The 12,510-nt window shown below is 42.4% G+C and overlaps 1 protein-coding gene across 20 annotated transcripts in view; it reads right to left on the bottom strand.

Annotated features, from left to right (window-relative positions):
• Window positions 1-12,510, bottom strand: part of CELF4 (CUGBP Elav-like family member 4) — an 823,187-nt gene that overhangs the window by 316,901 nt on the left and 493,776 nt on the right. For all 20 annotated transcript variants that reach the window (XM_087958740.1, XM_087958742.1, XM_087958750.1 and 17 more), the window contains exon 3: window positions 3,158-3,206. In XM_087958740.1, the coding sequence (XP_087814866.1) occupies window positions 3,158-3,206 (49 nt within the window). The remainder of the gene's footprint in view (window positions 1-3,157; window positions 3,207-12,510) is intronic.

Here is a 12,510-nt window from a genome sequence, read left to right as displayed (position 1 = left end):
TGTTATACTATTTACACCATTCCATAAAGCACTATGTGTATATGGATGATATACACCTACCAAAGACAAATGCATGTTAAATGTGCTATTAACATTAATTGAGTTGGAAAAAGCCAGTTATTCCTTCTTCTTCTTCTTTTTAAACACTGGAAAGAGTGGAACTGAGTAGGTTTTTTTTTTTTCTGCAGGAGCAGGTTCCACAGGAAGTAGAACTGGGATGGAGGCCAGGAGAGAGGAGAGAAGGAAGGAAGGAAGGAAGGAAGGAAGGAAGGAAGGAAGGAAGGAAGGAAGGAAGGAAGGAAGGAAGGAAGGAAGGAAGGTGGGAAGAAAGGAAGGAAGAAGAGAAAGAAAAAAGGAAAATGTAAGGGAAGAAAAATGGAAGGAAGGAGAGAAGAAAGGAAGAATGAGGGAGGGAAGGAAGGAAAGGAAGGAAGAAGGAAGGAAGGAAGGAAGGAAGATGGAATGGACAGGAAGATGGAAGGAAGGAAGGAGGGATGGGAGGGAGGAAGGGAGGGAGGAAGGAAGGAAGGAATTTTGATAATCTAGGCACTCAAGTGTAGATAGACAAGTGTAATTTTGCTGGCTGGGGAATTCTAGCAATTGGAAGTCTACCCATCTTCAGGTCACCAAGGTTGAGAAATACTAAATTGTCAGGGTTGTTTTCTATCATGCCATGGTGGACAGTGAATTCTATCATGGACAAACGGATAGATTTCTATTTCTATTTCTATTTCTATTTCTATTTCTATTTCTATTCTATTCTATTCTATTCTATTCTATTCTATTCTATTCTATTCTATTCTATTCTATTCTATTCTATTCTATTCCATTCTATTCCATTCCATTCCATTCCATTGCACTGCATGGCACTGCATTGCACTGTATAGTATAATATAGAATAGGAATACAGAATAGAATAGAATAGAATATATGGAAGGGAATAGAATAGAATAGAATAGAATAGAATAGAATAGAATAGAATAGAATAGAATATATGGAAGGGAATGGAATGGAATGGAATGGAATGGAATGGAATAGAATAGAATAGAATAGAATAGAATAGAATAGAATAGAATAGAATAGAATAGAATAGAATAGAATAGAATAGAATAGAATAGAATAGAATATATGGAAGGGAATGGAATGGAATGGAATAGAATAGAATAGAATAGAATAGAATAGAATAGAATAGAATAGAATAGAATAGAATACTTTATTTAGCCAAGTGTGATTGGACACACAAGGAATTTGTCTTTGTTGCAGAAGCTCTCAAGTGTACATACAAGTGATCAAGTATTAAGCAAACCAAACTTATTAATCCAATTTAGATGTTCCCACAAACAACCAGAGTTCGTTTAACGTCATGCATGGTTTTGTTTCGATAAAATTTAACCCTTGGAGGGTAATTACTGCTCAACCAACTCCTTGTTCCGGTCCCCACAGTGCATTAATTAATTCATTAATTCGTTAAATTTGCTTGCCACCCATCCCACAATGAGGTGACTCTGGGTGGCTTAATGCATCTTAATTCCAGACGTGAATACGCAGACGCCGTACGGGGCCTTAGGTGATTGTGTTGTGGGAACTGGCCTTTGACCCCTTCCCACGTCATTCCCCCGTTTCTCTCTTCCCACTCATCCCCAGGCATTTTGGCCAGCGTGTCAGCGATGATCTGAAGGTAGGAGAAAATATTTTCAACGTTTTAAAAAAGGCAAGACACAAACTATAAAGACATAATAGCTGGCACGGTCAGACTAAAGGGAGCGATGTAAGTGATGATGAAAGGAGGCATATTTGCACAGTTCTTAAATCTCAAAACTGAACTGTTATTCTAAATTGGATCGACCATCTGTATTGAATTGACAAACTTGTTGTCACTTGTGTCTTTCTTTCTTTCTTTCTTTCTTTCTTTCTTTCTTTCTTTCTTTCTTTCCTTCTTTCTTTCTTTCTTTCTTTCTTTCTTTCTTTCTTTCTTTCTTTCTTTCTTTCTTCTTCTCTCTCTCTCTCTCTCTCTCTCTCTCTCTCTCTTTCTTCCTTTGTTTTTTTCAAAGTGGATTATTCGTTCCAATCAGACCAAGGCTAATTCATACATCCCTAATATTTTCCCACCAATGGTTGGTGAGGGGTGAGCAATCCATAATCCCTCCAAGATGAAATCAGCAATGCATGTGTATTCTCCAAAATTGCAACAGTTCAACACCTATTTTCCTTAAATCCCATTTTGGAATCTGTCAGAGAGATCTACTGGGTGGGTCAAAAGGGTTCCAGATGTTCACCCTCTCTGTGTGATTCAAGTCCATCATCTCAAGTTGTTTTTTTTTAAACTCTCTCTGTAGACACCCTAAAATCTGGGCTGCCTGCTAGCAAATTCCAGCTCTGACATGGAAGATAATACAACAAGCAACACAACACAGATTCAACAAACTAGCATCATACAAAATATCTGAAAGATTAGTGAAAGAACAAAACTGGTCCATCTACATATCTGGTGGCCCTTTCCCCCAGATATTCCAAGCCACAAATCGGTTAAGCCCTCTAAACCATCTTTATCACCCCACAGACAAACTATCATCTTCTTTTAATGACCCTATGACCCCTTACAGGGTGGAGTCAGTGCAATTGAATAAAGCTAGCAGAGTGTTTACTGGCCGGATGCCCTTCCTGTCACCATACAGAGTCTTGTTCAGCAGATACATTCTCTTTTCTCTTTCAACATCAAACGATTACAAGGTCTTCGGTGGCTCGTCTTAGGTAAAATCAAACCTTGCTTTCATTCCCCCTTAAGCCATTAAAAGAAAGAACAAGGACTGAACAAACTCACATGATGGCCAACCGCTCAGCCTTAGAAACACCGGAGAACAAATCAACATGACAATCATTAAACTTTTGCTAAGTCAACACCAAAGTTGTGTCCTCCTTAACAAGACCCCTTGGTGCTTCCTAAGCAATCACCAGTCCCTTTTTAAAAAATCAAATTATAATTGAATATGAGCCATGCCAACGCAACATGAAGGCGATTTCATGAAGGGCTGTCTCGAGAATTGGGTGTGGGGGCTGATTGTGTTACTAATGGATCTCCACACGGCAGAGAAGAACCCACAAACCACAATGACACCAACATGCCAGAGGCTATAGTATAAAGGAAAAATCCAGCTACCTCCTCGGCTTTCGCTGTCTGCTGGTTTCACCTGGATCGGCCTGTTCATCTGTGAAGAGAGAGAAGAAAGAAAAAAAGCACCATTTAGAAGGGATTTTACAGAATACAGAATTATGAAATTGGAAGGGAGCTTGGAGGTCTTCTAGTTTAACCCCCTGCTCAAGGAGAAAATTCGATACTATTTCAGATAGGTGGCTGCCCAATCTCTTCTTAAAAACCTCCAGTGATGGAGTGCCCAAAACATCTGGAGTCGAGCTGTTCCACTAATTAATGAACCGAATAACAGAGTTGGAAAGTAACTTGGAAGTTACTTTCCAGTTACTTCTAGTCCAACCCCCTACTCAAGCAGGAGGCCCTATACCAACTCAGACAAGTAGTTGCTCAATCTCTTCTTCAAAACCACCATTGATGGAGTGACAGATGGATTTCTAGAGCTATCTTTTTTATCTATGAATTTGGAATGAATCTGAATGAATTTCTAAACATGCAATTTCCATAACTATCATTAGAAAGCATGGCCATTTCCCCCCTCCCAAATGTTCTCTCTAGCTTACAGATTGAGAGTTTCTTGGTGGCCTTCCATCATGAAGAACCAAACCTACTTCGTTTCTGAGCAGAGATATGATTGGGTAGATGTTGCTGGAGATTTTTCCTTAGCTAAGTCCATACAAGGAGACATATCCAAACCTTCAGAAAATTGAAACTGGGCAGCTATATAAAGTAATAAATGAACAAATACAGAACTTTTCATGACGAAAAACAACCATCCTAATGATTTGGGATGCAAATATTGCTGATTGCATTCCAAATCTTTGGAACTTAGTTGTGTTTCATCATGAAAGTTTCTATATATTAAAATGAAATTTCATTGCATATTGCTCTCAAAGAGTCACCACCACCAATATATACTACATAAACATGACAAAAATCAATAAATAAATTATAAAACATGCATAGATCCACATATATTCTATGATAGATAGATAGATAGATAGATAGATAGATAGATAGATAGATAGATAGATAGATAGACTCGTCACTTTGAAGGTACACTAATTGACATACATTAATGTAAAATTATGTTGCATATAGCTCTCAAACCTCTAATATAAACATAAACCTGACAAGATAAATAAATAAATACATAAATATGCATATACCCACATAGATTTTACGTCATAGGGAAACAACACACTCTAGTTCTGATGTATACATGTACCTGGTGAGAAAAATGAATCTTGCGAGTTTACCAGACGGATGGCGTAAGGAATAAAGCTTGTACAGCATCTGGTAGTCATGCTAGAAATACTTTGAAACCTCCTCCCAGAGGGGAGCAACAGGAACAGACCATAAAACGGGTGTGTTGGGTCTCTAACAATGTTTCGGGCTCTAAGCACACAGCGCTTATAAGCAGCATCCTGAATAATGGGAAGTGAGCTTCCTATACTCTTCTCCACTGTCCTCACCACTCTCTATAGGGACTTTCTATCTGAGATACTGCAGCCACCAAATCAAACAGGGTTGCAGTTCGTTAAAATGCTCTTAATTATACCTCTGTAAAAAGTGGCCAGGACAGAAGGAGAAAGAAGTGCTCTACTCATCCGATGCAGGAAATGCAGATGCTGGTTTGCATGCTCCACTAAGGATGACTTGTGGAGAGACCAGTTCAGATTGTTAGTTATCTGCCCCACCGCCCAATACTTAATACTGTTGACCACCTCTAAAGTTGCATCCTTGATATTGAGTGGAGTATGACTATGCCGGCTCTTTCTAAAATCCACAATGATCTCCTTTGTTTCATTAAGTCTCCTGATTTGTAAAATGATATTTTTATTTATTTTTTTATTATTTATTTATTAAGAACATTTCGATGGCTGCCCAACTCACTCATGCTGGCTGACTGAGCATGAATATTGTAATAAACCTCACCCTACTTTCCTTCAAACCAAACTGTGTACAGGTAATGCCCAACTTACAATTGCTCATTTAGGACAGCGGTTGCCAACTGGTGGGCTGCGAGAAAATTTTGGTGGGCTGCAGAGAAATCACACCCCCAGAGCACCCCCCAAAGCAATTAATCCAGGCTGCGCAGAAACAGAAGCCTGCTCAGCCAATATGGCCCGCGGGAACCCTCCCCACCCACTCACTCCTTACCCAGTAAACTTGTCTGCTAAGTTGCTATTTTTCCTTTTTCCAGCCATCATCTGTTTTGCTGTGCCAGGAGATTTAGATTAGCTAGGAAGCAGGAAATGATTGGATTTCTTGCTTTCTAGCTAAGCACAGTTGAACCTCCCTTAGGACTGAAGGTTTGCTTGCAAGCAAATTCAGTGCACACACACAGCAAGCAAATTTGAGAGACTGAGCTAGCCGATGGCAGATTGATAGATTGATAGAATCATTGATAGAATGATTCTGTGAGCAACTCAATCTGCCTGCTTTGCCTGATTTTGGATAAAAGTTGCTCTTTTTATAAAAAAAATTCAATATTTACATACATGGTGTGTTGTGAGTTAATTTTGTGAGTTTGCTTGCAAGCAAATTTTATGTGACAGACTGAGCTAGCCAATGGCAGATAGATAGATCTCTGAATGAATCTGTGATTCTGTGAGCAACTCAATCTGCCTGCCTGCTTTGCCTAATTTTGGGTAAAAATTGCTTTTTTAAAATAAAAAAATTCAATATTTATATAAATATTTATAATATTTACATACAAGCCATGCCCAGCCAGTCACATGACCACCAAGCCACACCCACAAATTAGGCCATGCCCACAGAACCAGTTAGTGGTCCCTGGGATCTAAAATTATGAGTTTGGTGGTCCCTGAGGTCCAAAAGGTTGGCGACCCCCTGATTTAGGGATAGTTCAAAGCAGGTGTGGGATTCTACCAGTTTGGACTGGCTTGAGTGAACTGGATGTTAAATTTACATCTGGTTTGCTGAACTGGTAGTTGAACTGACTGGCTGGCTCCGCCCTGCCTCTCCCCTCCCAGGAGTCTCTTTGCGGCCTGTTTTGGATGCAGATAAGTTCAGGATCTGCGCAGAGGCTCTGAGAGGGCAAAAAACGGGCCTTCCAAAAGTCTGGAAACGGGCTTGTTTCCGGCTTCTGGAGGGACTCCGGACCCCAGGGAAGGCTGTTTTCAACCTCCCAGAGGCCCAAGGGAAGCCTCCGGACTCTGGGGAAGGCAAAAAATGGCCCTCCCGAAAGTTCCAGTAGGCCACGCCCACCCAGCAACTGGGCAGCGAACTGGTTGCTGGGATTTTTGAATCCCACCCCTGGTTCAAAGTTACAACAACACTGAAAAAAGAGAGACCGATGACCACGCTTCGCACTTCAGACCGTTGCAGCATTCCCCGTGGTCATGTGATCAAAATTCGGACGCTTGTCTTTGGCCTGTATTTATGACCGTTGAAGCAGCATCCTGGAGTCTCATTGGTTATCTTTTGTGATCTGACAAGCAAAGTCCAGTGGGGAAGCCAGATTCACTTAACAACTGTGTGACTAACTTAACAACCGCAGTGATCGACGCTTGCTGTGATTTACTTCACAATGGTGGCAAGCACGTTTCCCCTCTTGTGACGCAGAGAGGGAGAGATGGTGTGAACGGCTGGACTCTCCATCACGTTAACCTACAAAGCCTACCGCTTTGATCGCTTCCAAGTGCTAAATATGTTTGTGGAGCAATTAGAATAAATCTCCATGGCGGTTATGAAATGCTTTGCAAGACGCACCGCCAATAAAGGGTAATAATAAAGAAAGGAGAAAAGGAATGGTCTCCGGCGGACACACGTGAGAATTTGGGAGAAAGCACTGGAAGGAGTGGGGGGGGGGGAGAAGGGGAGAAGTCGTTTCTGGTGCCTGAATATGTGAGCAGGCAGCTGTCAATCGGAATAAAGATGGAAGGGACCTTGGAGGTCTTCCAATCTAACCCCCTGGTCAAACAGACCTTATACCATTCTGAACAAGTCTGTTCTTAAAAGCCTCCAGTGATGGAACACCCACAATTTCTGGAGGGAAACTTCCATTCCACTGTTTAATAGTCCTCACTGTTAGGAAGTTTCTCCTTAATTCCAGAGAGAATTGTTCCTCTCCTTGATAAGTTTCTCTTCTGGATTACTTCCATCCTAGTCTGTCCCTTTATGGAATCACCTGGGTTAGCCCCATCGGAGGGAGTAGCAATGACTCAGAGCAATGATTCCCAACCTTTACTGCTTGGTGGTCCAACATGAGGTGATGGTGGTCGAAGAGGGAACTAGTCCACCATTTGCACAAGTTGAACTGCATGTGCGCTGGCCAACCGTTTGTAGGACCTGGTTTTGAATGGGCCATGGACTGGTAGTGGGTTGCAGACCGTCGATTGGGACCCATGACTTAGAAGAGAGAGAAAGCTGGATGCTACAGACAGTCCTGGAGAACTTGCTATCCCCTCAACATCTACCAAAGCTTTAATTGCTGGTCTTGGCTGCTTTGGTACCTGGATCTCATCATTTATTTATCTTTTATTTATTTATTTGATTTGCCAATTGTTTACAAGATAATAAGTATAAGTGTATACATAGTTGTGAATACATGAAATGGGTACATATAAGAAAAATAAAAGAAGAATAAGAGAAACAATAGGACAGGGACGGTAGGCACGTTGGTGCGCTTATGCACGCCCCCTACAGACCTCTTAGGAAAGGGGTGAGGTCAATAGTAGACAGTCTAAGGTAGACAATAGTAGACAGTCTACCTGAAGTACAGGTAGTCCTCAAGTTACAACAGTTCTTTCAACTATTCAAAGCTACAGCAGCACTGAAAAAAGTAACCTATGACACTTATTTTTCACACTTATGACCATTGTAGCACCCCCATGGTCACGTGATCAAATTTTGGATGCTTGGCAACTGACTCACATTTATGATGGTTGCAGTGACCTAAGGTCACATGATCTCCTTTTGCAGTCTTCAGACAAGGAAAGTCAAGTGAGAAGACCATGGGCCGATAGAATTCGCTGGAGTTGACTCTCTTGTGGCAACACCACAACTCCAAACTGATGACACACATAACCCCTCCTTCCAGATTCAGCCTGATCTTCTCCTACAGTAAGGTGTGGAATCTTTGTTTGTTGTTAGTTGCAAAGTCATGTCCAACCCATCACGACCACATGGACAATGTTCCTCCAGACCTTCCTGTCCTCTACCATCTTCTCGAGTCCATTGAAGCTCACGCCGACTGCTTCAGTGACTCCATCCAGCCACTTCCTTCTTTGCCGTCCCCTTCTTCTTTTTTTGCCCTTAACAGTTCTCAGCATTAGTTTCTTCTCCAGTGAGCCCTTCCTTCCTTCTCATTAGGTGGCCAAAGTATTTGAGTTTCATCTTCAGGATCTGGCCTTCTAAAGAGCAGTCAGGGTTGATCTCCTCTAGAACTGACCAGTTTGATCACCTTGTTGTCTCAGAGACTTGCAGAAGTCTTCTCCAGCACCAGAGTTCAAAGGCCTCCATTCTTTGGTGCTCAGCTTTTCTTCTGTTTATTGTACAAAAGAAGGATATGCAGAGGGTAATTCCATGTATCCCATGGTTTCTGCACTTCACAATGGTTTCCTAGCACAAAGACACAGATGCATGTACCTCCTCAATATGGCAAAGTAAAGTCAGCTTGACAGAAGAGACACCAATTATAGGGAGAAATGCGGAAAGGGAAATAAGAAGTTTATTTTTTCTGCAGATGGAATATTCCCCCCACCCATTCCGCTACTCCAGTGGAGGAAAGCAAAAAGTAGAAAGAAAGAAAGAAGGTGTGGAACAATAGAGAATCTCATTCAAAGTTGGCCCAAGGTGCTTTGCAGCGGAATTAAAATTTTGTACGCCCACTCCGGTCTTTTCATTTCTGCAATGTCTTGATTGCAACCTTTGAAACTTTAAGTCTGAAGTTTCTTTACAGGTTTGGCACACTTTTATATATATATATTACCCTGGAAAGGCAAAAAGTGTATTTCTCAGCAATTTAAATACTTTCAAATCCGCATTAAAATGAGTGCTTTGAGGAGGGAATCAAAGTACACAGGAAATTATTTTGAAATGGGAAGACACCATTTGAAAGAAAATATGCATTTTAAACAGGCTTACATCGCATTGCATTTCACAGGATGTTTCTAAAGGTTTGGTTTTTTAATGAGAGAAGCTGGCTGGATTTATTATTACACAGGAACAGGGGTGGGATTCTACCAATTCGCCCCTATTCGCTAGAACTGGTTGTTAACATTCTAAGCAGTTCGGAGAACTGGTTGTTAGAAGAAATTACTGGCCTAATCCTGTAAGGAAGGCAGGAAGGAAACATTCTGGTGTTGCTGACAGAAACTGTCTCTCCATTAACCCTTATTACATTCTTGGCAGGACTAGACTTCCTGTCTCAGAAACTTCTCTGGAGTTATTTTTCCCTCCTTTGCTGGTACTTTGCTTGTGTGGAGTGACCATTCAAAGTTAGAATGGCACTGAAAAAAGTGACTTATGACCATTTTTCACGCTTATGACAGTTGTAGCATCCCCACAGTCACGAGAGGCCAGGCGAGGAGATGTGTGCCTCGATGTGAGTGATATTGAGTTGGCCACGCCCAGTCAATAACATGACCACCAAGCCATGTCCACCCAGTCACATGACCACCAAGCCATGCCCACCACCTAAGCCACACCCACAGAACTAGTTGTTAAAAAATTTGAATCCCACCCCTGCACGGGAACACCTGCAACAGACTGAGTTCACGCATCACGTTGGAACAATTCCCTTAACTATGGTTTGTGAAATGAACCACAGCTGGTTGGATTCGCACAACAGACTAGCCAAGGGGCACATAACTTTTTTTTACACTTGTCCCTACTGGTTTTCCACTGAAGACATTTCGCTTCTTATCCAAGGAGCTTCTTCAGCTCTGATTGGATGGTAGGGAAGGGAAGGATTTATATTCCTTGCAGACCGCTGGTCATTTGCATCCTTTTAGTGAGTCAGTGACCCTGAGGATACAGACTAACCTCCAAGTGGCCTCAAGGACTCTCTAAAAAGGATGAAAATGACCAGCTGTCTGCAAGGAATATAAATCCTTCTGTCTCCACCATCCAGTCAGAGCTGAGGAAGTGACATGTCTTCAAAGAAAAACCAGTTGCCTCTTGAAAAAAAAAAGCATATTTGGGACAACCATGACCTGGATGACTTGAGAATCTCCATAAATATTTTCTACCCTTGGTTTTTAACAGTGCTACGGACAGTTTAAACCTGTGGGTGGTGCCAGACAAGAAATATAGTTAGTCATCAACTTACAGCTGTTAATTTAGTGACCGATCGAAGTTACAATGGCACTGAAAAAAGTAACAGGACTGTTTTTCACACAACCGTTACAACATCCTCATGATCAAAATTCAGACACTTGGCAACTGGCATGTACTTACGACAGTTGCAGAGTCCTGAGATCTTATGATCACTTTTTTTTTGCAACCTTCTGACAAGCAAAATCTACGTGGAAGGCAAATTAACTTAACAACTGTACTGCTAACTTAACAGCTGCAGGGATTCACTTAGCAACGGAGGCAATAAAGGTTCATAAAATGGAGCAAAAGTTACTCAACAACTGTCAAAAAACCAATCAATCGTGAAGGAAATAAACTCTGACTGTTTTTGGGAAGGACAGATACAAAATGTGATGACCCAGGGTGGGATGCAAAACAAACACAGTCACAGAAAACAGGTGAAGCCCCTTTTATTCCTTCACTTTGCTTCCAAGCTCCGAATATCTTTGACGGAAGACAAAAAAGTCCCACACAAACAGCTACAAGAAGGAGGAAAATAGCAACACAAACCAGGCAAGATAAGGGCTGGAGGACGTCCACAGATAACAGAACACGCACTGGGAAGGACGCCAAACTCAAGAGAGGAAACATAAACTAGAGATATTTTCATGCTTTGTTTCCAGTGTTCTAGTATTCACCTGTACACATGTCTTATTCAGTTGTCACAGCTGCAGCCCATGAAGAGGATCAAGGCCCTCTCCTCCCAAATAGACCACGTCTTTCCCTTATCCTCTCCTCCCTGCATGCCCTAGGATGGAGCCTGGGTCCTCCTCCGACTGCTCAGCCGGCCTCTGCCCTTCCCCAGCCTCCTCCAAAACCTCCAGAGCCACACTTCCACTCCTGGTCAGCTGTTCCTCCTCTCCCTCAGAGTCAGTCTCCATCAGGGGCATGACACAGAAGCTGAACTCAAAGACTTTGGCCACCCAGTGAGAAGACAGGATTCCTTGGAGAAGACCCCGATGTTGGGATAAATGGAAGACAAAAGGAGGAGGAGACCCCAGAAGATGAGATAATTAGATACGGTGATGGACACCATGAACATGAGTTTGGGCAAACTTTGGGAGACAATGGAGAACAGGTGGACCTGGTGTGTTGTGGTCCATGAGATCACGAAGAGTTAGACAAGACTTAGCAACTGAACAACAACAACAAAACAAACTGATGGATCGCTTTAATCCGGAATGCACTGTGAAACACAGCTACATGTTGGCCTAGGAGGTTCCCCCTGCCGCCTTCTGCCCAGGCCCTCCACAAGCTTGGAACACAGACACGACATCGTTTTTCATGTCCAATTAAAACCGCCGTGGAGCCACCGTTCAAAGACGGTGCAAGGAATTCCTGTCAGAAAAGGTTTGAGCTGCAAGAAACGATGAATCACGGCAGAAGCCTTTTTTTTCTCTCTCTTCCTTTTCCAATTCTCCACAGAGTGAAATGTCAGAGCCCGTTGCTCTCTGTTTCTGAACCCCCATCAGCTACAGGCCAGCAAAGGGATGAGACAAGGGAGAGAGGCTTCGCGGAATTGTGATTTGGTGGTTGGGAACTATTTTTTCTCTTTCTCTTCATTTTCCTCTTTCTCTTTTTCTTTCCTTTCTCTTTCTTTCTTTCTCTTTCTCTCTTGTTCTCCTCTTTCGCTTCCTTCCTTCCTTCAATTTTAGCTCCCTCCCTCTCTCATCTTCCTTCCTTCCTCCCTCCTCTCTTCCCTCCCATCTTCCTTCCTTCCATTTTACCTTCCTCCACCTCTCATGTTCCTTCCTTTCTTTCTTCCTCCCTCCCACCCTTCCTTCTTTCCCTCCCTTTTCTGCACCCTCCCTCTCTCATCTTCTTTCCTTCCTTCCTTCCTTCCTTCCTTCCTTCCTTCCTTCTTCCTTCCTTCCTTCCTTCCTCCCCTCCTCCTCCTCCTCCTCCTCCTCCTCCTCCTCCTCCTCCTCCTCCTCCTCCTCCTCCTCCTCCTCCTCCTCCTCCTCCTCCTCCTCTTCTTCTTCTTCTTCTTCTTCTTCTTCTTCTTCTTCTTCTTCTTCTTCTTCTTCTTCTTCTTC

The sequence above is a fragment of the Notechis scutatus genome, chromosome 2 (genome assembly GCF_049901735.1).
Source record: "Notechis scutatus isolate UNSWTSFEM ecotype Mainland chromosome 2, rNotScu1.2, whole genome shotgun sequence".
In the NCBI taxonomy this organism is placed as follows: Eukaryota; Metazoa; Chordata; class Lepidosauria; order Squamata; family Elapidae; genus Notechis; species Notechis scutatus.
This window is presented reverse-complemented; position numbering and strand designations above follow the sequence as displayed.